Below are 26738 nucleotides of genomic sequence, written 5' to 3' on the forward strand. Positions count from 1 at the left end.
GTGCTGTGCCATACTGGTCTGTGGCTTCCATACAAGCCACGACACTCTTATTTGGCACGGATCAGTTGTTGCATTGCAGGAGAGCCAACTCGGACCAGATGGCCCCTGTGCGAGCGTACGCCAGGCAAAATATCACAGGGTACAACACCAGGCACACTTAACACATAGTACAAATATACTCGCAGACCTGCACATATTTATATACACCTGTTTGTAGCCTGAGAGATTTGTGTCTGCTTTCTGATTCCCTTTTGTAAGCAAAAGGATGAAAGCATGCAGTGTGATTGGAATGGCCCTCAGGGCCTGAAAACTTGTTAAGTGACCTCAGGGAGTCCAGTAGGATTAGCAGAGCACAACACGAGATAACAGAATTGAATAGAATGGAGATTTGTAGTGTTACTGCTGACATTGTTGACTGGATGGCAGCTTGATAACTTTCTGTTCTTTATTTATCTTTTCAGTCTGTGGAAGATTTATGATTAAACAAACCATGACATATTTACAGTGCTTGTGAGGGAGGAATTTTGTGAAATTTATCTAATTCTACTTCAGAATTAGTTTTTAAGTAATTGCTTTGTTTTCTCAGGTGACTATGTATTTTTGGTGTTCATAAGCTTTAGGTACAGTAGCTTCAAGTTTTTCTCTGCCTTGCATTGTTCAGGCTCATTGACACCAAACGGATAACTGTAACAATAATGATAAAAATTGTGTTTTAAAAATGGTTCTAAATTTAAAATAAGACCACAATCCATGCCATATCTATAAAAATATTGACACAGAGAAATTATATAGTTGGAATTTCTTTCAAAGAAATTTTTCCAGCTGATGAACTATAAAATTATTGACCAATTAGTATCCATCCTGCTTTAAAGAGCACGAGCATTTAAAGTGTCAGATTATAAAATCGAATGCTGTCATGTGTTGACGTGGATGCTAATATAGTTAGTGTTGTAGTTATCTTTATAGTTATCATTTTAGGCCTGAACAGGGCTTTAGAGTGCTTGTTCAAATCTAACCAACTGTGAAGATGTAATTATACTCTTTGGATACTTGATTGCAAATGGTTATCTTTCAGGCATATATTTGCTTGTTATATTATGATTGATGGTGATTTTTTTCATCAAGGCTAGTCTGTTTTCTGCAGAACTTGACAGAAAGCTGCTCAGATTGTTAAATATTTCAGCTAGTTTGATCATGTTTTAGCCAGCAATAACAATATGGTACTCTATGCCACATTTAATTTTTTTTCCATGTTTGAATTGATTTTTACTCAAAGTAAAGTGCGAAGATAGTCTGCAGATTCTGTCTAGACCTGCTTATCTCTGTCAGTCTCATTCTATGCATTTTTCCTTTCCATCGCTACATTTTCGAACTCTCATTTAGCTTTAGACTGTTGTTTTACTGCCTTGCAAACACTTGTTTGTCATTTAGTTACATTATAATAATTAGGTAATATGTTTTTTTTTATTCATGTTAGAATACTGTACTTTCTTCTGTCCCAGCTCAGTATGCAGAGATAAGTTATTCATTTGTAGGATGATTTCACAAGAACTACTAATCAGTTAAGCATTATGAGGTGCTACCAAATCTGGAATTAATATGTCAAGTGTGGCTGTTGGATTTGACATGGATCCATTTGCAAAGTTTAATTAAATGTAATCATAATCAAAATTTATACAAGCGTATAGTTCTAATAACAAATCCATTAAATAGTGCAACGGATTAGATGTATTAATCAACATAATGAACAGATGACTGTTAAAGGCCAAAAGATGGAAATGCATAAACCCTTGTAATGAGTGATCAAAATTTTAGTGACACTAACAAGATGTTGTATTTGACAGGTGGGCGATTGCATAATGAGAACGAGGTGTGAGCGCAAACCATGGAAACCCCTCAATATGACAGTGACCGATTGAGTGTAATAATACAAAAATGTAGTATTTACATACTTTTGGACATTGTTTTGTATTCTAACACTCAAGTTTGGTGTCTTGCGATTATTTTAGCCAATTAACCTACAGATTCCTCTCCGTCTCTGCCAAAATGGTTTTTCATTTTCCATTTTTGTGCTGCACTCTTTTTACTTGTAGAGACAATTTCCCTCTGCCCCAGTGTCTGTCTCTCTCTCTGTCATTCTCTTTCTGTTGAGAGGCTGCTTGTTTGTTGACACATTGATTGAATTGGTAACGACTCTTGGCAGAGCGGGTTGAGATGATGTTTCGGCACTGCACTGGCCCTGCACCTGTGTGGCTGCTCTGTCAGTGCCACTCATGGCCTGCTGGGTGTGTGTATGTGTGTGTGTGTGTGTGTGTGTGTCTGTGCTCTTGTTTTTGTGACATATCAGGACACAACTCTGTATAATGACATGGGTATGACACAAGTATTACAAGGAGAGGGTGACTTAGAAGGACATAACCCATGTCCCCATTTTTCAAAACGCTTATAAATCATACAGAATGAGTTTTTTTGAGAAAGTAAAAATGCACAAAGTTTCCTGTGAGGGTTAGGGTTAGGTGTAGGGTTGGTGAAGGGCCATAGAATATACAGTTTGTACAGTATAAAAGCCATTAGGCTTATGGGATGTCCCCACTTTTCACAAAAACAAACATGTGTGTGTGTGTGTGTGTGTGTGTGTGTGCATACATCTATGACCTGAGGAGCAATTCAAAGGCACAGGCCAATGCACACACACACAAGGCTCCATCATATGTCCATATAGATGCAACGGGCCATCCTGGAGGGTAAATGAAGAGAATGTTTAAGGGGTTAATTGTTAAGGGGTTGAAATTACGTAAAGAGGCCAGAATATGTCAAAAAAGAAAGCGCGAGACTACTGCTCTACAAACAAGTTGGACTGGCAGATATTTAAGACCTTTATATGTAAATTATGTCTGTTCTGATTGGTTAAAATTTTTGTATAAGAAATACATCCCCACCAAGTCACTGAATACTGAAAATGCATTGATTTTTCATTCTAGATACATTTGAAAGGCCTGTTACAATGCTACTCTGTGCGGTCGTCACCGGTCTATTAAAACGTACGACATATTAAAGTGTCTTTGGTATTGCCATGTTTTCTACAAAACAAAATAGAGGGGTTATGACGTCATTGACAGGCGACACAATGACACTATGGACACGGTCCATGTCACTAGATAAAATTGCTTATTTCTCTGGATTTAAACACTCACCGAAACATTTGGGATAATGTAAGTACACCAGTCAGCAAAATATATAACACTGCTCTAGAGGTTTTCCATAGACATCTAGAAAACATTAAAACATCAATATAGCTTTCTAAAATACCTTTTGTTCAACAAATTATCTAGTTGCAAATGTATTTTGCTGACCCGAGCACTAAAATAACACACTGTTTTCACCAGCTGTTAGATACCGTTCATCTTCAGATATACTTGAGTGATCAGAAGCATTTTAGATTAGAAGATCGCCATTTTGTGTGCCTAGCCATGATACTGCAAAACGAGAGACACAGCAAACAGACATCCTTCTTGAGAATTTTATGCTAAAAATTATCTGGGCATCACAAAAGTCACGATTCCCAGAGGGAGTCGACTTCATGAGGTGCGAATTGGTGTGAAATCTCTAGCAGATATTATGCGAGAGATTATGACTGCACATCTAATGATGTCACAGCATTGCGGGGTTTAAATGATGGGGATTCCGTCACTCAGTACATGTCCAGTCACTTTGGATTAGGATTAAATTCACCCACACTCATTAATATGCGCTGCATATGACGAGCTGTCTGTCAGTTTCACACCAGCTAAGCTCTTCTGAAGGAGATTTACTGCGGGACCACAGCAGATCAGAGAAGTAGAAGGTGTTTGGGGATTTTTATTGAACTACACTTTATTTTAAGGTCAAACGTGTTACTTTTAGATGTTAAAATACTTTCTCAGATGAGTAGCCTATACACTGCAAAAAAAATATATTTACTTACTCTGATTTGTTTTCTTGATTTTCAAGAATTCAAACTAGAGATGTCCCGAGCTAATCTCAAGGATCAGGATAAGGGCCGATCAAGCAGTCAGACTTTCTGAGACGTTGTTGATATAACGCATTGCTATGAGTTGCATCTTGATTTGATCTTGACTGACAGACAGTCTAACAGTCTAAGTTTAATGCTTTCCCTTCGAATTAAGCATTTTTCTTTTCCCATTGGTTGTTCTTTTTAAGCATAAACTAATTTAACTTTAAAAAATGTATCAGAAACCAATAATTAATCTATTTTTTTTTTCTTTTTTCTTGATTTAAGAATGTTTAGATATTTGTATTGGAAAAAAAGAAAAAGAACAATCACTTTTAGCATACTTTCTAGCAGTCAGACAGATTTGGGGTGGGACTAGCTGTTCGGTGAATAACTGAAGACAGAATGTCCATATCTTTAACCTAATGGTTAAAAACATTGAATGGTCGAAGGTTTGAACCCACAAACATCGATCCATTAGCTGTTACCATTGTGCGCTTAAGCATAACACTAAACTGAGGGATTTTCAGTGTAGTAGGACTATCATAAGTAGCTTTAGTTAAAAGCATCTGCTAAATTGCTACCTACACTTATTAATATCTGAAATCTATATTTTTGACTTTGCATGTTTTATTCTATGAAATCAGTTCTAAGCGTATTAGAGAATCATATTTTTCTCAACAAAGGTCATGTGCAATTCTTCGTTGGTTTGTTCAATGTCTGACAAAATCCTTCTTCTTCCTGCTGTCTATCAGTAAATCACTCTCAGGACTGCAAGCTCTTATTTGCACACACTGACATCTCACTTGAAGCCACTGAGAAAACGTACAAATCTATTTATCTGAACAGTTTCTTGTGCTGAATTTTTAAGGAAGACAAAATATATTTATTACATAAGAAAGCATTTGTTTTTAGACAGCAGCCATTACCTTCTGCGGACAATGTCACCTTGAATTGTATTGGTGTAAATAAAAAATACATTCGGCTAATGTGACATGCTTAAAAAAGAGACACATCTAATCTGATGACACTGGCCATGTGTTTTAAATGAAAATACCTGACATAGGCGAAACTTCATATCCCCTGAATGCAAGCAAACACACACACAACCAACACTTTCTCACAGACCTTGTTTGACACGTGGATTCAAACTTTCTCCCTGCCTCTCATATCATGCACTATTTATAATGTGCTCTCCCTTTCTGAATTATTGATAGGCCATACCTTTTTTTTAACTCAGTAGTTCACTTAAACGATAACACACACACACACACACACACACACACACACACACACACACACACACACATATTTATGATGGGTGTAATCAGATATATGAGTAAGAACAATCACACAACAATGATAGCTACAACTATAATAAATAAAATTAAATTAAATGAAAAATTATATTTTGCATAAGAAATACAAAGTCTATTTTTGGTCAATTTTTGCATTGGTTTTGACCATGCTGTATAGACAATGCTGAATAAAGTTGTAATTGTTTTCATTTTTAGACCAAAATGTATTTTTGATGCTTCAACAAATTCTAACTGACCCTCTGATGTCACATGGACTACTTTGATGATGTTTTTCTTACCTTTCTGGACATGGACAGTATACCGTTCACACAGTTTCAATGGAGGGACAGAAAGCTCTTGGACTAAATCTAAAATATCTTAAACTGTGTTCCGAAGATAAACGGAGGTCTTCCTGGTTTGGAACGACATGAGGGTGAGTCATTAATGACATCATTTTAATATTTGGGTGAACTATCCCTTTAAATATCTTAATTTAACTAAGTCCTGGCTTAAGCTAAGCCCCGTTTGTGGAAGCGGGACATTAAATTGTAAAGTAATTTTACTGTACATAACAGAATTTATTTAATTTTTTCTTCTGATTTGGAGGATGAAATATGACTTGAACATGTTTAAATAAGATACATCTCTCTAAATAAAGACTTTATTTAAAGCTCTGATGAAGATCTACATCCAAACCTTTCTAGAGCTTCTTGAAGATTTACAAAGAGAAAGAGCTTTAGCTTTATGTGAATTAACATCAACATTATTGATTTATCTGGTCTTTAATAATGTTCTCAAGATGTTAGCACAAAAGTACTGTATTCATTTGGAAGCGTTTTCGTTAGAAGTTCATTTGAATGTTACTACTTGCTTAGAATGTTTAGAGAACTTTCAAATGTAATGTAAACAACAGGACAGTTTAAATGCTCATAACTTTAAGAAAACCTTCTTCGAACATATTTTTTTTGACTGGGTTTCCACTTCAAGCAATGAGCACAGAGTGATCATGTGAACATCTGGGAGTGAACATCCTCCCAAAAAAAGACATGAACTTCACTTTCCTCCCCCCTTTATCATGAGTAAGAACTCAAGCTCACAGCAGGCCGATGAATCACAACCACTAGCCATGATGGGTGCTCTCGGATTCATTTTTATCATTACTACTACTACAACAACACCCACCAGCACATCCTCTTTAAACTGGAAGTGGAGACACAATTCTTCTATACAGTGTCTTTTTTAGAGTTATGATAACCATCATTGTTGCAGTGCAGCATCTGGACTGCACATATACCTATATGCAGCAGTTCAGATCAGTGTTGTGTAAATTTATGAGCAGCTAAAATGCCCCAGTTCACAGCTCAGCCTGACTCATGCATCTCAGAGCAGGTTTCTCCGAATTATCGAGTGATCTCATACTGCCGGCACAAACGGCATTCGCAGAGTGCTTTGAAAAGCCACTTGATGTTTCGGACCACAAAATTCCTTAAGTAAAGCAGTAAAGGCTGGAATTGGTAATAATGGGTAGATGTTTGCGTCATGTTTGAAGAAGAGGTCTGGAATGAGCATTTCAGAGAAAATCAACTGAAGCGCAACACGGCTATCACAAGTAAACTGTTCTTTTCTGATGAGAAACGATCTCTCTCTCTCTCTCTCTCTCTCTCTCTCTCTCTCTCACACACATAAAAATAAATGACACTGACACAGGCTATCAAACCATAGAGACAAGCTAACTTTACCAATCTTTTTCTAAGAAATACAGAAAAGAAAAATTATGCACATTTTTTAAAGCTTGTGGGTCACAAAAACGTCACCTCAAAAAAAAAAAAAAGAATGAAAAAAACTTACATATATGATATGATGATTAAGGAATTTTTATATTTTTTAAATGCTTTTAAAAATAGCATGTAAAAGAACATTATATTACATAACGACAAAACAGCAAAGATACATAACATCATACATAATGTTACATAACATAAGATACATCAGTTATATTATTTACTGTATGCTATAGAAAGATATACATTGTAAATTATTACAGAAACTGTTTTAGTTGTTTTCATAATTTTAGATTTTGACATTACATCCATGCCCATGTTTACCTTTCTCACACACTGTAAAAACAGCCTTTCCTTAGCTAATTTACACGTGAATATGGAATTTACATTTCAAAATTAAGAATTTTGCACTGTGACATTTACATCTTTAAATGGTTTCCTCGAAAATGTTATTTTTATTTATAATATTATTTAATGTTATATTAAATAATACTATATTTATCACATATTAAATTATTGAAATCTGTTTTTAAATAAATATCTTAATAAATCTTAATAATGAAATGTGGCAATAACACGCTTAATTGTCAGTAAATTACATTTCAATACAAATAAATAACAATTAAAACATATCCATAATTATTGAAGTGAAATATGACTCAGAAATGTTCATTAATACAGAATTCAGCACAAGAAGCCCTCTGTCTTATTTACAAACAGCAGTTGAATGTCATGATCCACAGAACAAGCACGACTGCCTTATTTCTCTTGTCTCCACATGAAAGCACATCCAAACAAACACTCATATGTGCACAGTCACACATCTTAAAACGGCATCTCAACTAAATTATTATGAAGCAGTAGGGGCTATGGAGTGAGGATAAATTATGCATTATGAATATCTAGGTCTGTGATATAAAACCACATACCATCTTTTCCCCATGCAGCTGTTTTGCTCTGAAGAGGCCTGTGAAACTGCAAACTCAATCTGAGCTCAAACCCACTGGAGTGCAAACAAAATCAGCCAATTGCCACTTAAGGATAAAAGAGGATTACAATATTTATCTCATGTGGAGTGCCCATGAATGTCATTTTTCCAAATAGATTCTTTCAAACTGATAAAAAAGTGGTTCAATGACTCATCTGAGTAATCAATGCAATACTAGTGTAGTTTACACTGTAGAAAGTGTGTGAAAGCATGCGATATTGCTATAAAATGTTTTAAACAGTAGTATGCTACAATTTTGCAACATAAGATCATCGTGTACATGTTTAATTCAGCAAAGTGACTCACTGTCTCACTTATAAATAAAATAAAATAAAATTACATTTAAATTAAATTAAATTTATGCATTTAGCAGACGCTTTTATCCAAAGCGACTTACAGTGCATTCAGGCTATCAATTTTTACCTATCATATCATATAATATCATATAATATCATATCATATTAAATAAGAATTTTACACTCTCTATTGAAGTAAAAATAAATTTTTGACAGTATAATGGCACTGAATCACAACAAAGGTGATAAAACTGTAGCTGATATTATTTCTGCCATTTAAGTATGTCTGTTTATTGCGCTTTAAAATGAGTTACGCCAATTACATTGTTTTATAGGGTATATTTGTTGTATTGCAATTACTGCAAGTGTCTGTCACCCTAATTGTGTTTTTGCCATCTAGGCCACATGCTGTTCCCATATTATTCAGACCTAGTTTTCGTTGGATGATATAAATAAAAATGTGGCAAATATGACGAGGGTCTCAAGAGGCTTCATCACGCGTTTGGAGAGAAGTTTCAAGAATCTGTGTTTGTTCAACTCAACACTTAACACAGCCATAGTTACTGTTATATAAAAAGATTCATAACCAGAAGAAAGAAGTTGTATTATAAACAAATCTTAGAAATTAGAAGCTCAGTCAAATTATTTGCTCATAAAATGACATAGAATACACAAATATTAGGTGAGAATGAGGTCTTAAACAGTATTTTTGTCTTCTTTTTTTTTCCAAGTCAATTGATCTCATTTTAACAATGTTTAGATGTTTTTATTGAAGAACTAGACAGAAATATTGATTACGACAATGATTTTTGCAGTGTTCCTACTGTTTGGCACAGCATTCACATCAGAATAGATCTGTGCCTTAAAATGCTGTCTGTGTAGGCAGCTGACTATATAGATGTTCACTTTAAACATGCCGAAACATCAGTCTAGATACCATGTTGCAAAAACATCTTCAGCCAACCAAAAGTGGTTGGCTGCACTGCAGAGAACTTTGGTCTTATATTTCAGTACAACATAAACATTTATAGATCAAGAAGATTCACTTAATTGAGAAGCAAAATTACTTAAAGTTTAAGTATCATATTCTGAAAAATATAAAAATTGAGAGCTTGAAAGCTTAAAACAAGAACAAATACCTACCAATGCGGTGAGAAAATGATTTTCCGCACCCAACTGAGAGTTTTAAGCATAAAACCACTTAATCTTGCTACATTATTTTTTTAAACAGAAAAAACTAAACTTAATTTCTTAAGTAATTATCATTTCTGAGGTAAATGCATCTTGATGTAGGAGGTCAGATATCTGTTATTTTAAAACATAAAATAAATAAAAACTCAAAAAAGTATCTCTACCAATATCCCGGACGAGCCCCAATTGTTATGTTGTCCTCAGTGTCTAGGGGTCAGAATGGGCACAAAAATAAGTAAAACAATTCTTTTTTGCAGACCATCCTGGTCTGTTTTTATGTTTTTAATGAGTTAATGGCATGTTTATGCTGAGAAACAAGCTTGCTGATCAACTAGACCACATAAACACAAGTCTGGCCAAGCTAAGAGACCACCTTAGACTGGTTTAAAGCAGTGATTTTCAGCATGGCAGCAGCAGGAATCTGCACAAAGATATGGTTAGTACTAATCAAATTCAAGATTCACAAAACCAAGAATGTGGAACTTAAAAGGTCAGGGTAACATCAGCAAGTCTAGGTAAATCTCTAACATTAGCCTATACAAGAGCATCAGTGTCACAATGGGTCAAACTAGCCAGCAGAAAAGGTCAGAAGAGACATACAACATAAGACAAAGAAGAAACTGCTGCCTAAATCCTTTATAGTCAACTTTAAATCTAAACAGTAAAGTAAAATAGGTTGCACATGCCCTTTTATGTTAAATTTTACAACGTATAATCATAAGAAAGACAACAGATGATATTCTCTTAAGATTTTCCAGTAACAATGACTTCACACTCTCTTCGTGACAGCTGTATCTATGTAAAGAATGAGTGAGCTCATAAAACAATGCAATACTTCCCTGAAAGCTTGTTATTACTGCCATCATTCAATCAGGCCTGGTTTGCATATTTATCCCTATCATGGTTCGCGTAACATTCCAAAAGGGGGAGGAGGGACTGGGGTTGGTTTGCAGAACTTCGCAGCACTGTAATGTATTATAAATGTACCAAATCCTTGTAGTTTTACTACATAAAGTCTGTAAGATTGTACATTTTAAATCCTAGTCTACATTTTAATAGGCTATTAGAAACAGTAATAGTAGGCTGTTTGTTAGATGCCAGATATAATTTTTTAAAGGAACACTCCTCTTTGTATGACTCCCCTAGAGTTAAACAGTTTTTTTTTCACCATTTTTGAATCCATTCAGCCGATCTCCGGGTCTGGCAGTAGCACTTTTAGCTTAGCTTAGCATAGATCATTGAATCTGATTAGACCGTCGTTAAATATAGAGTTTCTATATTTTTTCTGTTTAAAACTGGACTCTTCTGTAGTTACATCGTGTACTATGACCGACGTGAATGCAATGATATTATGCAGCACCTGTAAATAGTCCCCAACAACTCTGCAACTACACAAAGTAGCTGGGCACCATTTTAATGCCCAGTGCTGTACCCATGATACAGTAGCAAAGTTCCTTGAATATTACGCAGGAATGAGAGTATAGTTCCTAGCCATATGAGAGTATAGTTCCTAGATCATATCATCATTTTCCATCGATCTTAGTACACCAGGGATAGGCCACTCTGGTCCTGGAGGGCCAATATCCTGCAGAGTTTAGCTTCAGCCCTCATAAAAACTCACCCGCCTGTATCTATCTAGTAATCCCGAAAACACTGATTGCCTTGTTCAGGTGTGTTTAATTAGGGTTGGAGCTAAACTCTGCAGGATAGTGGCCCTCCAGGGCTGAATGGATTCAAAAACGGTAAAACTCAACTGTTTAACTCTAAGGGTGCTAGCAAATGTTCCTTTAAGCTATGACTCTGGATAATTGATTTTTAGAATAGAAATCATGGTTCTCCCACGATTCTGAAAACAAAACATTAGACAAAAACAAAACAATATATAGGATAATTAACTTAGGTTTCTTACAAAATGTTTTATTTATTGTTATAAATGAGTCTAAAATGATAAAAATAAAAAAAAACATTAAAAAAAATAAAAATTGAAATAAATGAAGTGGATTCAATCGTTTTTGAACAAAACTCTTGATTTAATGAATTAGACATCAAATGCATACTGGCATAATGTAACAAACAGGCCTACAATCTTTATTTGAAGTGTAATGAATTCCAAAGGTCAGTTTCTCATTTTGAATGCGGTTGCCGTAACATCAGCTGTATCTGGACTATAAACTTTTATCCCAATAGTTTTGTTATTGGTAGGCCTATTTCATGTTTGCAACACCAAAATGTAACCTACTGTGTAGACTGTTTGTGAAGCTGTTTCAAACATAAAGCTTACCTGTGAGCGTTGCTCTCTCTGGATCAGCTGCTGCGCGAAAGCATATTTAAATATTCTGATGTGATTTCAAATGTTCAATATACGTAGTGGGATCATCGTCATAGCAATAAGATTGAGTGTGTTTGAATCGAGATCGCAATCTTTTAATGATTAAACCATATGAGCCTATAGCCTATGTATTTTTGTATTTTTCTATGTCATAATTTGTACCAGACCTCAAAAGTTACCCGACCCCCATGCTTTCTTGATGAAAAATTCTCCCAGCTTTTCTTTCTGTCATGACAGAACTTTTCAGGACACCTAACAGGGCAGGATCAACTTAGTTGGCCTCTGAATTAAGTCAAAGCGATCAATGAGAATAATTTGCATGAGGATCGTTACTTTATTGGAAGGAAATGAAACCGTCTGTCCACTAATGTTCTGTTAACCTTAGTGGCAGCGAGCCATTTGATGGATTTTAGCTCGATGGTGGTAAGCAACTTCAAAGAAATCCGGACAGGTAATACAAACGTGAAGGAGTTTTCGGAAATACTTAGACCAAGGTCACTCTTCACAGACTGAAAGTGTAGAAAACAGATGAGGGTCTGGAAAGTCTCTCAATTTGATGCATATCCACATAAAGATATCAATAAGCTATTGGAAAATGCACCCAAATACATTCTTTCAGTTTTTTCAGAGCTGCACAACTTCCAAGAAAAACACAAGTCAAAAATATAAACTTTTAAATTATTTAGTATAAAAAATTGTTTGCACACAATGCAATCAGAAACCCTTGAAATATGAATAATCACATACTGTGACCACAATCTCCCTTTGCTTTCAAATGCAAAATGTCATGTGTGATAATCTATTGATCCATATTTGACCCAGAAGGCTTGCATAAAATAAAAAACAAACAAGTCTATCGACTAACTTAAACAGTCCTTTGGAAGCTTCTTGTTTCTGAATCTCATTATATTTTGTGGCACAAAACCTCACTTTTCCCAAGAATACATTTCCATTAAGAGACTCTTATAAACTGACATAACACCTTTAAGTGACCAGGTCACAATATCTGAGAGGTTCTCATTAACAAAAACACTGTGGTTAAGAATTTAAGTTTGAATATTATGTCTTGGTGACATTTTAATGAAATATTAGTTTTTTATATTAATATTAGTTAGTTTTTTTTTTTTTTGAGCCACATTGATACCTTGCAAACTACTGCGTCTAAAAGCTATTTTTAAAATATTATGTTTAGATAGACCTTATTTGTAATACAATCAATAAACAATTTTAGAGATAATCTGCCCTCTTTAAGTAGCATATTACCATCTTAACATGATATTATGTACAATATCATTATGTAATCAATGATTTTGATAACTGAGAGCTGTATCATAATATGCCTCCATTTCATTTCCCAAAATAACCCTTGGCCAACATTGTATCTGTAAATCAATTTGCACAAAACAACCTGGTACAGCAGCAGGAACTAAAGACTAGTCTGACAACAGTAACACCACAACAATGCTGACCTTATACACTTTTACAAAACCATTGAACTTAACAAAAAAACTGACCCAATGAAATTTAACCATACATAAGAAATAGTTCTGGTGGTCATAGCAAAGACTATCCTGTTGTTAAGTGATGACGTAAGAAGCGCTGTTTCTGGGTCCAGGCCTCAACTCGCTTCACTTGAGAATACGACCTCAGCAGCCGTTTATGAGCACTGTTTATTCATATTAATAATTTAAGCTAAACGCTTTCAAACTTACGGTATACACTACAGTCTCCGTGCTCACAGTGTCCCAAACACAAATAATTTTTATATATATTTTTATATTTATATTTTCATTGTCTGGCTATCTGGGACTTTGGTATGGAGTTAAAGGTTAAGATTATAACTTTTTCGCTAGTATTCTATCACATTGTGAGTTTATATTACCACCTTTTGTTGTTTTCTCGTGGTAACTGATAGAGCGCTGGAAGCGCTGCTACGTGACGTCAGACTTAACAAGCGAATAGAATACCCAAGATGTGTCACTCGTATAGATTTGAATGGGAAAAAAATGCAACTCTTAATATGTCACGCATAACCTTTCCAACTTGATTACGTAATACGTGAGGACACTCATGCACATTGCAGAGCTAGTGCAAGACAAGCATTTGTGGTTAAAAAGTATATAAATATGCTTTTTTTTTATAAAATGACTGATTGTTTTGCTACTCGCCTCCTCTGCAAGGAAGGGAGCTGCATTGAAACTGCAATTTGGACCTTCAACCCGTTTGCCGCCATTGACATTCACTATAAGGGGAAAAATCCTTGAATGTTTTCCTCAAAACATCTTGAAGACATGAAGATCTTGGATGATATGGGGGTAAGTAAATGTAAAAAAAAATTTTTTGTGAAAAATTTTTAGTGACACTGAAAGCCAATTAGTTTCAGATGAAAACCTGCCAAAGAACAATTCTGGAAAACCTGTCAAAGAATAATCCTAGAGAAAACAATGAGACTTTGAGCTGCTGCAAATGATGCCATCAGAGATTCAATACCAAGGACCTGAAAAGTTCAGACTTTCCAAAAATGCACAATCATCCAGATAAAAGTCTTATCTTACCTCGGTCAGGTGAGGTGTGGGGTTGAATCCGCACATGTTGCAAACTTGGGTGTGGCACTCGGTGCAGAGGTTGTAGTTTGGGCTCTTGGCTGGATCTCCAATGTTTAGCTCAGTCTTACACAGTGGACAGAACACTTTGGGCTTTGAAGAAACTTCCTGTCGTGGTGGACCTGGCTGGGCTGTGGGTTTAGCACCCGCTGCAGGACCTGGACCAGGTCCAGGGGGTCCCGGCTGTTTCTGCGGGGGCTTGGGGGAGGAAGGTGGTTGGACCGGTGGTGCAGTTTGCACCGGATCCACAGACATCAAACTGCTGGCCTGGTTCAAGAGAGAAGCGCCGAAACCGAAGAGTTTTCCGAAGGGCTGTTCTGGTGGAGGAGGTTGACGGGATGGGGAACTTCCGGCACTGCGAGTTTGGTCTTGTCGCGGTCCTTGAGATGGGAATCCGGGGCCCGAGCGGGATAGGTCAGGCTGGGATGGGGCTTTGGCCATGCCTGGAAGAGGAATAGCACCTGGAGCTGGGGGTTTGCTTTGAGGGGCAGCTTGAGGGATGGTCTGCTTCTTAGCTTCTGGGGGAGGCTGGGACTGAGGTTGAGGTTGAGGTTGAGGTTGAGGTTGAGGTTGGGGTTGGGGTTGGGGTTGGGGCTGGGTCTGTGGGGGCGGTGTGGGTTGGGATACAGTCTGGGGAGGAGGTTTGCTGGGCTGGGAAGGTGAGTGGATCTGCTGTTGGCTTTTCGACCGTGGTGTCTCCATATCCATCCCCAATGCCCTCTGCATTTGACAGTTCAGACACAACCACTCCTGCACCTGGGAAAGACAATGAACCATTTACTGACTATGCAATTAGATCAAAAGATTACTCATTAATTTCACATAATGAAGAATATCAATGTGAAAAATGAAGAGGATTGGAAGGAGAAGAAAAGAACGTAAACTTAGAATACAAGACATATCAGTGACTTGTGTTACTGCTTATATTTGTCTTACAATCTCACCAGCTGTTAACTAATACAGAGTGGGAAAAATCCCAGAGACTTCCAGGTACACTGAAGGTAAAAGATTGGGGTACCCATTCTTTTAGCTACAACCTTCACCAATAAACCTGCCTTACAGTTTCAAGTTACCCTGAAGACCTTGATTAGCTGGTTAAGCTTCTTGGAGGGCCTCCTTTCAGAGTCTTCATCCAAGCTTCTCCAATAAATCTGCCTGTAAATTTTGAGTAACCCTGAAGACCTTGCTTAGCTGGTTGAGGCATGTTTATTAGAGTTGGAGCTAAACTCTCCAATAAGTTGGACCTTCAGGAGCAGGATTGGACACTCCTGGACTACAATCATACCAAGAGACCAGAGTACCATATATACTGTGTTCCAAACATTATAAATGATATCTTTCAAGGTACTAGCAAGGGGTAAAAATTATTGATAGACATGCCTTTCAAACCATGGAAACTCTTACATTCAAAGGAAAAGTCTTTCAAGGGAATAGGGTATAAGGCTTACCACTACAGAATTGAACACATCCAGGGCTTTGGCTGTGCTCTTTTTAGTTAGAAACCACCTAGAAATCGCCTAGCATCCACCCACCAATGTGCTACAAACAACTTTGTGGCAAGTTTTACAAAAACATTCTCGAAAAAATATATATGCAGAGGGGAGGGCTGCAATAACAAAAGAAAAACATCACTGCAGGCTTCAACCAGGCTGCATTTATGATTTAGGCAATTCGAAAATCTCCAAGATTATTTTAAATAATGATTTAATCCATTTAAAAAAACAGTTAAACTTCAAATGGACTTGAGAACAGGCCATGTGTGTTTTTTTTTATTGAACGTAACCGACACTTAGGCTAGGCGGCACTAGGCTGATGTCCTAGGGACACTCAGGTACAGCTGCGCAAGGTGGGGGTATTACTGCCAATTTCCATCACAAAAGCCGGTCGCTGTCAACTTGCAATGGTCCTTTTCATAACTCAGAATCTCCTGTAATTAGATGCGCTAATGAGGTTAATACGCGTATACCGCGCCGTGAGACCTCAAGACGCGCATAAACTCGTCGTTACATTGACTTAACATTGAAATCATTCGCGCCAGACGCTCTATTCGCATTTGGTGTGAACGCAGCATAAGAGGTCGCTTTCGACATCACTGGGTCTGGTATTTTCTGTCTAGCTTTCGCAAGGCATACTGCACTTTCGGAATTCATTTTCTTTTTCTGCTTGTTTGTGAGTTTTGTTACATCTATATTTTATAATTGTTTAATTCTTTTAAAATTAATAGTGTACATATTTGGTTAAAATCGATTGCCTATTTTCATTTTAGAAACTTTTTTTGGTTGGTCCGATCGATTGTGCAATCGATTTTCGAACTAAAAGTGACAGCCCTAAGCAATATAACTGCTCTTTAGACCACTGGAACAGGAAATGAGTCCACATCAACAGTGCTAACTACCTAACTGGCAGAGCAAGCACAATTACATCATAATCTATGACAGAGATGTGACATGCGGCACCGGATAAATAGGATTCACTAATAGGATCAAAAGGCGCAACTGATGTCCGGTCAGAAAATCTGACTTCATGAATGGACTATAACCAAACAAGGAGTTTGATGCTGATTATAATAGCAAGTGTCTGTCTATTTGGATATTTGGAACTGACATGTTCAGACATGAAAGCTGACATACCGGAATTAATATAACTGACCGACAAATCATATCTTACAAAACTGTAACATCTGACAGCTTGACGGACACGATATGACACTGGTTACTCTTGGAGGGTTTCCCTTTACAGCTAGGAGAGGACACAGACAAATGTGTGCTAAACAGCCTTCTACCAAAGCTTAGAGGCCCATGATTGTAATAGATGCTGATAAAACAGTATTAAATTTATGCCAAATTGTGCCAGAGGTGGAGTAATAAACAAAAGAGCAATAACATAAATACTTAACACTGAAGGATATTGATGCCTCAAGCTGAAAGAAAGGCAAAACACGGTTTGTTTAAGAATAAGTTTAGCATGATTTTTTTGCTGATGCCACTTGGCATCTAAAGCAATGGCATTCAGACATGTTTCAGTGTGACCTAAAGGTACAAAATTGTCCAGTTCTGTATTTTATGTTTAGTAAAAGCCGTTGAACATTGGAGGACATTGGATCAATGAGGGTGGTGCTAACCAGGCAGAAGAGAAAAAAAAATCATATGTTAATAATGTATTTTCTAACTCTTGTTGAATAACGCTTAGTTAGGACTAAGGGTAAAAAATAATTTTTTTTAAGAGGAATTGTAATATATCTTATTACTATTTCTCAAGGACAGTCAAACAAACATCTCTTTCTGGTCAAGGTGAATGTGTGAATGAGTTTTATGACACAAACACAGGTTTGTCTCAGTCTCAGGTTAAGATTAGATGGCTGTCACATTGGGTTAGGTGTGATAACTGACACCTGTCAATACCACATCAGTCCTCATATAACATCCACTGACATCATGACAGCATGTCTCATTATTGACCATACAAACACATGGCAAACTCCCTTCACCAACAGTTCACCCCAACAAGAAAAACAACCATGTGCAAACACATACTGAAAAGCTGACATGGTACAATATATAGTAAATTTTATTGCTAGACCAATATACACTAAGTATGTGTCCGGCAAGATCAGGTTTATAAAAGAAATTAATAAAGGATGTATTAAATTGATAAAAACTGACAGTAAAGAAATTCACGGTTCTTTTATAGTACTTCTTATTCATCAAAAAACCCTGTAAAATGGCATCCTGGATTCCACAAATATATTAAGCAGCAAAACTGTATTCAATTTCAATTAGAAATGTTTCTTGAGCAGCAAATCAACATATTGGAATGATTTCTGAAGGATCATGAGACTCTGAAGACTGGCGTAATGATGCTTAAAATTCAGCTTTGCATCAGAAGAATAAATTACATTTTAGAATATATTAAGAGAACGGTGGTGTACAGTACATTGATAAACCAGTAATGTTTATGTATGCCTTATTTGCCATCAATAAATAATTATTAAGCTACAGTATAAGACAGTGGTATTGTTTCAATACAATGCCAATAGCTCTGCATACTAGTATTGGCATATCTAGATCGGACATATCTAGATCAAGAAATGAATCCAACTGGTCAGTTATTGACAAATGAGCCACAGCCTTACCATCTGATATTTCACTGTACCATGGTACTGACACAGTACTGAAGATCATTTATCTTCTCAATAGCATTTGCACATACACAAAAACACACATGCACAAACGGTTTTCAATTACCCATTATCTGCATCACAGTACTTTTCTTTTTTTTTTAATCCATTTAACAAAACAAATAGCAACTACTGAAATATAATAACTTAATGGCTGTTCCAGAAATTAGGTTTGTGAGTAAATGTTCTCGCTTGCATGAGCTTCTGGGTTATAAAGAAAGATAATGAGCAGATTTCTCATAGACAGACATGTCACAGGTGATCATTGTTCTTACAATTATTAACTCCAAACACTCTTTAAGGATTCAACTTGAACACAATAATTCATAACCTTTAATTTAATCGCTGTAAATTTTTAAAAAGGCCTGAGAAATAATCTGTGCCCTTTTGATGCCTACAGTATGGCAATTTGTGAATTCAACTGGCAGTTCAGATATTGAGTGATTCTTTGCTGAAAATCTGCAGTGTAAATGCAAATACTTTATTTTGACAGCAAGGGTTTGAGTGATGGTCATCAGGTCAAACTTTGAGCCTGAGCATTAGTTGGTGATGATGTCTCTAGAAATGTTTGTCAGTCATACAGTCAGTCCTCTACGTGCATGCTAAAAATAAACAACAAGCTGCACACCAACTGACTGAGGCCATGAGCAAGGTATCCATATGGCTAACTAATTCATGCTTACATCTGAACATAAGTAAAACAGTATGTATGTATTTTACAAAACAAACTACTGTGACTTATGACCCTGAGGTAATTGTTAACCAAGATAAGGTTAGAGTGGTATCTGACTTTAAATATCTGGGAATCATCCTAGACTCACAACTCTCCTTTAAAAAGCATACAAAAAAGGTTGCCAATATTGTTAAATTTAATCTTGCAAATTTTAAGCATATAAGATCATATCTACCATTGAAGGCTGCAAAGCTTTTCTTGCATGCGATGATCTTATCACATTTTTCTTATTGTTTAACAAGCTGGTCGCAAGCCAATAAAACAACATTGCAACCATTGGAGTCACTCTATAAACAGGCATTAAAGACATTGGACTGTAAGGCTAATAGCTATCATCATTGTCACATAATCAAAAAACACAATATGTTTAGCTTTGAAAACTTCAGACACTTTGCTGACGCATGTCTTGTCTTTAAGGTACTCCGTGGGCTTGCTCCACCACCACTGTGCCAGTTTATAAAACAGAAAGATAGGGTCAATAGAGTAACCAGAGCAACCACCAGAGGGGACTGCATAGTTCAATATAGAAAAAGTAGGATTGGAAATACAGCCTTTTCTGTCAGAGCTACAATTTTTTGGAATAGCCTACCCAATGAGTTAAGGGAGTGTAATAGTCTCTCCTCTTTTAAAAACCAGCTTAAATCTTGGATTAGGGATAATTATAATTGTAACCATACACCAAATGTTTAAGTTTATGAACATGTATGTATGTGTGTATGTGTATATATATATGTATGTGTATGTGTATGTATATATATGTATATATATATGTGTGTGTATATGTGTATGTATGTATGTATGTATGTATATTTTTTATTATTTGTTCATATACTGTATCTACTTTATACTGTAATTAAGTTGAGGGTTGATGATGTGAACAACATATTGTCTGTTTGAGAGTATGCCCATATTGTTTTAAAATTTCTGCTGTATTTATTACATTGCTACTGTATTTTAGTGTATCTTTATTGACTTTTGTATTTTAGGGTGCCTGTTAAGATCTGGCTAGGGACAACAGATGGAAACTAGCACTTGTAGCTAACTCTGGCTTGTTTACAGCAAGTAACTTGTCTGTTGATCAATGAGCATTGTCCCTATCAAATAAAAAAAATAAAAAATAAAAAAATATATTAAAGGACAGGGCAGCAGTCAGAGTCCAATTTGTTTGTGTCACCTGAGCCAATCTGCTCTGGTATTTTCTCTCCATTTCTGCTCTACCTTTATTTCCCATTTCTCTGCTGTTTTATTCTACAGAGCGATTTTTGTGCATATCTCAAGCTCCAAAAAAAAACACCATTAATGTGTTTCATATGACCAATACCTTTGTGTGAGAAAATGAATAAAGAACCAATGGCTAGAACGAATGACCAATGACCAGATTGAATGTCAAATCTGGTGTGACAGTCGGTGCCGACAGCCTCATGGGCAGCGTGTCGACATGAAGCACTGTTGCTCTTCAGATGTTTCGTGTTTTCAAGTCCCCGCTTGTGAACCTTTCCCTTTCCCTTGCCCCCCCCCCCTCTCTCCAGCTTTTGTTCCTATCTAACTGTCTTATCAAATAAACACAAAAAACCCTAAATAAATCTTTTTTTAAAATCTGGGGTGGTATATCAGGGCACTATTTCTGGATCTGGAGCTTGACAGATGTACATACTTTGAACTGTCAATGTATGAAATAGCTGCATAAAAATTTAAGATTAAGAAAAAAAAAAATAATAATATGGTATAGAACACATCAAGATCAACAGAGTTTAAAAAAAATAATAACAGCATCCATAAAGTGTTTATAGCAGCAGTTCTCAGTTCCAGTATTCGTGCCCCCCAGCTCTGAATATTTTGCATGTCTCTCTTTGTTAACACATCTGATTAAGATAATTGATTGTTAGAAGTGAGTCTATTCAAGTTTACCTCACTTCAGAACATTCATTCACGGATTTGCGCTGCGCAACGTCTTCACACACAGACAAGTGTGACATCATATACCTTGGTAAATAAATACAATTTAAATTTATGTCTATACATATAAATAGATACTGCTTAACATTTACAACGTTAGCCGTGTAAGTCTGACAATATCCTGCATTCAACTGGGAATTTCACACGGATGTGCAGGATTTGCGCATATTTAAATAAGCATATTTTTATGTGTGCCTATGTATGTGTGAAGATGGCATGTAATTTATGAGAAACTAAATGTGTACAGTTTTATGCTAATATCTCTCAGAGTGCATTCACACATACACACACACTGCTTCCACTGATTTACACCTAAATGATGGTGCAGCACCCGAGGTATTGATTAGTCAGCTGGTGTGTGAGAGAGAATCCACGAGAAGAGGAGAATCTCTTAAAGACACTGAGCTGAATACTAACTATTCAGTCTAACTATATACCGGCATTTGATATCAACAGTGATATTTAAAACATGAAATATTGCTATTTTGCTCATACTAACGATACACTTCTAGATTATTAACAATGCATCAATGTTTTTTTCAAATAGAACAATTGAAACAGAATATGACTGTTACATATAATTCAGTCATACCCGAAATAATTCCTTTTCTTTGAGAACTGCTATTACAAAATCACGTGAATTTGATAAGAACTGTGAAGACATTATATTTTTCGGTTGATTCTTGTCAATGAACAGTTGATTCAGTTCACAAACCCAAGTGGACGATTCATTCAACTCGCTGACTCGTGAGCTCTTTTCCATGCACATAACAGACAGACTAAAATTTAATTCAATTTTTGTTGATTTAAAGTGAAAGTTCACCCAAAAATGTTTTTTATTTTGTATTTTTATTAATCACTCACCCTCATGTTGTTCCAAACCTGCAAGACCTTCCTTCATCTTCGGACCACAAATTAAGATATTTTTGATGAAATCCAAGAGCTCTCTGACCCTCCCATAGACAACAAGGAAGTTGAGTTCGAAGGAACTCAAGCTGCGTCGAGAACGTTTGGGGGAACGCGTCCAGCGTGACGTCTCTGAATAATGTGTATAATCAGTCCAAAGGAAGGGCGAGACGTCATAGGCGGGTGACGTCAGAGACCAGGAAGCATAAAGAATGAGCGGCGAAGCCGGAAATCAGCCTTGTGTCTTCAGCAAGCGCTCTGTGTGTGTGTCAGTCACTATCTGTTTGTGAGTCTTATTTAGTGTCGTTTGTCAACTGATAAACTCCATTGTCAAAGCTTCAATCAAGAGAAGTTTTGTGCGAGAGTAGGCAGCGTTCAGGCTGTGTGTTTTCCCTGCCCAAAAAAAAAAAAAGAAAAGGTAGGGACACACTCTCGCCGGGCACGCTCCGAGGAGTGTGTCCGTGCATGCGATCTTGCGGTCGCGGTCGCGCTGGGGCTGATGCACGGTGGCGACCGCGATAGCGGGAATCGCACATGATCTGGTGGACAGGTTGGAGACGGCTCGTCCTATCTCCACCCGTGTTTACTAGATCTAGAGCTCGTTCTCGAGGCTTGGAAACCAGCGCTGCGATTTTTTCGCCCTCTGAGACAGCTCGCTGCTGCTGCTGCATGCTCTCTCGCTGGGCACGCTCTGAGGAGTGTATCCGTGCATGCGATCTTGCGGTTGCGGTCGCGCTGGGGCACGGGGGCGACCGCGTTCGCAGGAATCGCACATGATCTGGCGAACGGGTTGGAGACGGCTCGTCCTGTCTTCACCCGTGTTCTCTAGATCTAGAGCTCGGTCTCGAGGCTTTAAAATCCGTGCTGTGGTTTCTTCGTCCTCGGAGGCAGAGCTCGCTGCAGCATTCATCTTTCTCTGAGGAGATTGATGTTTTCTGTGTGACTGAGTAGCATATATAAAAAAAAAAAAACAGACATGCACGCTGCTGAGGCAGCGCGTGTATTACATTGTTTCATCTTTATGTGAGTTTTTTTTCTACACCAGACCGTGTTGACTCATCTGGATGTTGACTACTATATATTAATATTTATCTGACTATGTGAAGTTAAATGTGCAGGGGCTCTAGGGATGTAATTTCTTATGTGAGAACACGTGTGTACCGCTCTTCCTCTGAGGAGGTTGAGGCGGTCAGGGGCTGCTGGGCGGAGCAGCCCCAACCATGTTCCAGCCCCTCGTGCCGGGGGTGTCACTTTTGTACTCCGCAGACACTAGAGTCAGAGTGGCTCTCCCAGGCCGAAGGCTTCTAGTGGAAAGCAGTTCTACGGACCGTTGTTTTCGCTGGATAGCCTTCATCATAACGTCCTGACGCGTAAGGCCTAGGACGTTTTGAGGGCCAGCTCCCTCTGGGGAAGAGTGGTGTACACCGCATTACATGGTGCCCGTCTCTCCTCAGTGCCCTCAGGAGATCGATCTGCCAACCCTGCCGGTGTTCCAGGGTGCAGCGGTCTCCAGCGAGCGCTTCTCTCAGTTACCGCCCGGAAACGTAGCGGTGCTGAGATGCTCGCTACCTCTACGGAGCCGCCGCTTCAGGACACCGAGCTATTGACTCTAGGCACACCAGAGGCCAGTCTCGCGAGACTGGTTCCCTTAGGAGGTCACATGGCAGTGTGGGAGCCCCTGCCAAGTGTACTTCACGGGGTCCTGCCCCGAGCAGGCTCTGGTCTAGTCTTCCTAGCAGACGACGTGGGTCTGAGGACCCTCGTTTTTAGGAGACTTTAGCTACGAGAGTCCTGAAGCTGCGGCTCAGGACCTCGGAGGGCAGGCCCCTCTGGGGAAGAGCAATATACCCCGCATTACACGGTGCCCGTCTCTCCTAAGTGCCCTCAGGAGATCGATCTGCCAACCCTGCCGGTGTTCCAGGGCACAGCGGTCTCCAGCGAGCGCTTCTCTCAGTTACCACCAGGAAACGTTGCGGTGCTAAGAGGCTCGTGACCTCCTGGGAGGTTTCCAGAGCAGCTAGTTTGGCTGTCTCAGTGGGTCCTGCACACTCTAGTGAGAGGCCACAGAATCCAGTTCTGGTGGGTCCCAAGCAGGCTCTGGTAATGGAACAGAAGTAGACTCTCTCTGAGGACGGAGACCATCGATGTGGTCCCTCCTTGGGTTGCAGAGTCCAGTCCTACAGCCGGTACTTCACTGTTCCAACTAAGGATGAGGTGTTGTGTCCTTTTCTAGATCTGTGCTTTTTGAACCTCTCAGTCAGGGGACTGAAGTTCAGCACGCCTGCAAAGGCCAAGTCCGAGGACTGGTGTGTCACGATCTATCAAAAGATGCACTTATCTCCATCCTTCTTCATCGGAAGTTCCTGAGGTTTGCTTTTGGGGGCAAAAGCCTACCAATACGGATCTTCCTCTGGCCTTGCACTCTCACCCCACACTTTCACGACTCAACCACATTGACGATTGGTTGATATCAGCTCAATCTGAGCAGATGACGGTTCTGCACTGAGATGTCGTTCTCGCTCATGAAAGAGCTGGGGTTAATACTTAACGCCAAGAAAAGTGTGCTTTCTCCAGTTCAGAGAACCACTTATCTGGGCATGGTGTGGGATTCGACCACGATGCAGGCACGTATGTCACCTGCTCAGATCAAGTCGATCCTCACTGCAGTCGCGAGAGTGAGAGAAGGCCGGTCACTCACTATCAAGCAGTCACGGAGATTGCTGGGTCTGATGGCAGCTGCGTCCAACGTGAATACTATTGGCCTGCTGTACATGAGACCCCTACAGTGGTGGCTCGAGACCAAGGGGTTCTCCCTGAAGGGAAACCCACTTCGCATGCTAAAGGTCACGCGGCGCTGCCTACGTGCCTTGGATTTGTGGAGGAAGCCTTAGTTCTTGTCTCAGGGCCCGGTGCTGGGAGCTCCTTGTCGCCACGGGATGCTAGCGACAGACGCGTCCCTCACCGGCTGGGGTGCGGACATGAGAGGCCACCCTGCCCACGGTCTGTGGAGTGGTCGCCATCTGACATGGCACATCAACTGCCTGGAGATGCTGGCCGTGCTTCGTGCACTTCGTTATTTTCTTCCAGACCTAAGAGGTCGCAATGTGTTGGTGCGCACCGACAACACAGCGGTGGTCTCTTACATCAACCGCCAAGGAGGTCTGCACTCACGCCGTTTATACAACTAGCGTACCAGATCCTTGTGTGGGCCCATGACGAATTCCTCTCGCTCAGAGCAGTTCACATTCCTGGGCATCTTAGTATGGGAGCAGACATCCTGTTGAGGCAGGGGCCAAGGCCTGGGGAATGGCGGCTTCACACTGAGGTGATGAAGCAGAGTTAGAGATGTTGGCCAGACTCGGGTGGATCTGTGTGCGACTCGAGAGACATCGCACTGTCCCCTCTGGCTTCCTCTGACTCATCCAGCTCCACTGGGGCTGGACGCCATGGTACAGACACGGCCGAGGCTTCATCTATACATTTTTCCCCCGATTGCTCTGCTCTCGGGAGTTCTGGAGAGAGTGCGCCAGGACGGAGTCCGGCTGCTGTTAGTAGCCCCGTTCTGGACGGGCCGGGTATGGTTCCTGGGCCTGATTTCTCTTTTTGACGGCACTCCATGGGTGGTTCCCGTCACGAGAGATCTCCTCTCGCAGGCGGAGGGTGCGCCCCCGCATGGAGCTTAGAGGCTGTAGGTGCTGTCTCTGAGGAGGCACAACTCTTAGCTTCCGGTCTCTCAACCGAGGTTGTAAGACCGTTCTCCAATCCAGAGCTCCCTCAATGAGGAAACTGTATGCCTTGAAGTGGAAGCTTTTCACTTCTTGGTGCAGAGACCGCCAGCTCGACCCAGTTAACTGCCCGTATGGTACAGTGCTGGAGTTCCTGCAGGCTCTCCGCAGGGTTGACCCACTACACCCTGAAGGTCTACGTGGCGGCCATGGTGGCCTACCGCGCCCCTCTCGGTGGCCAGTCAGTGGGCAGAAACCCTCTGGTTACATGTTTCCTCCATGGTTCGCTGAGGCTGAGGCTGAGGCCTCCACCGCTTAGCAGCTCGAGTTCCTGAATAGGAACTTCTAAGGTTACGTATGTAACCCTGCTTCCTCGAAGGAACGAGACGCTGCGTCGCAGTGCCACACTTCCGGCATCTCTGGCTGGTGCTTGCTTCATCCTTTGAGGCTGATTTCCGGCTTCGCTGCTCATGCTTTATGCTTCCTGGTCTCTGACGTCACCCGCCTATGATGTCTCGCCCTTCCTTTGGACTGATTATACACATTATTCAGAGACGTCACGCTGGACGCGTTCCCCAAACGTTCTCGACGCATCGTCTCGTTCCTTCGAGGAACCAGGGTTACATACGTAACCTTAGACGTTCTCTATAGGAGCGTCGGAGAGCTCTCAGAATTCATCAAAATATCTTAATTTGTGTTCAGAAGATGAACGAAGGTTTTACAGGTTTGGAACAACATGAGGGTGAGTAATGAGTGAGTAAAGA

At 39.2% G+C, this 26738-nt stretch overlaps 1 protein-coding gene across 2 annotated transcripts in view; it reads right to left on the bottom strand.

Annotated features, from left to right (window-relative positions):
- The window catches only part of bsnb (bassoon (presynaptic cytomatrix protein) b), a 97066-nt gene that overhangs the window by 39888 nt on the left and 30440 nt on the right, over positions 1-26738 (bottom strand). For both annotated transcript variants that reach the window (XM_059538311.1, XM_059538310.1), the window contains exon 3: positions 14430-15233. In XM_059538311.1, the coding sequence (XP_059394294.1) occupies positions 14430-15233 (804 nt within the window). The remainder of the gene's footprint in view (positions 1-14429; positions 15234-26738) is intronic.

The sequence above is a fragment of the Carassius carassius genome, chromosome 44, assembly GCF_963082965.1.
Source record: "Carassius carassius chromosome 44, fCarCar2.1, whole genome shotgun sequence".
NCBI lineage: Eukaryota > Metazoa > Chordata > Actinopteri > Cypriniformes > Cyprinidae > Carassius > Carassius carassius.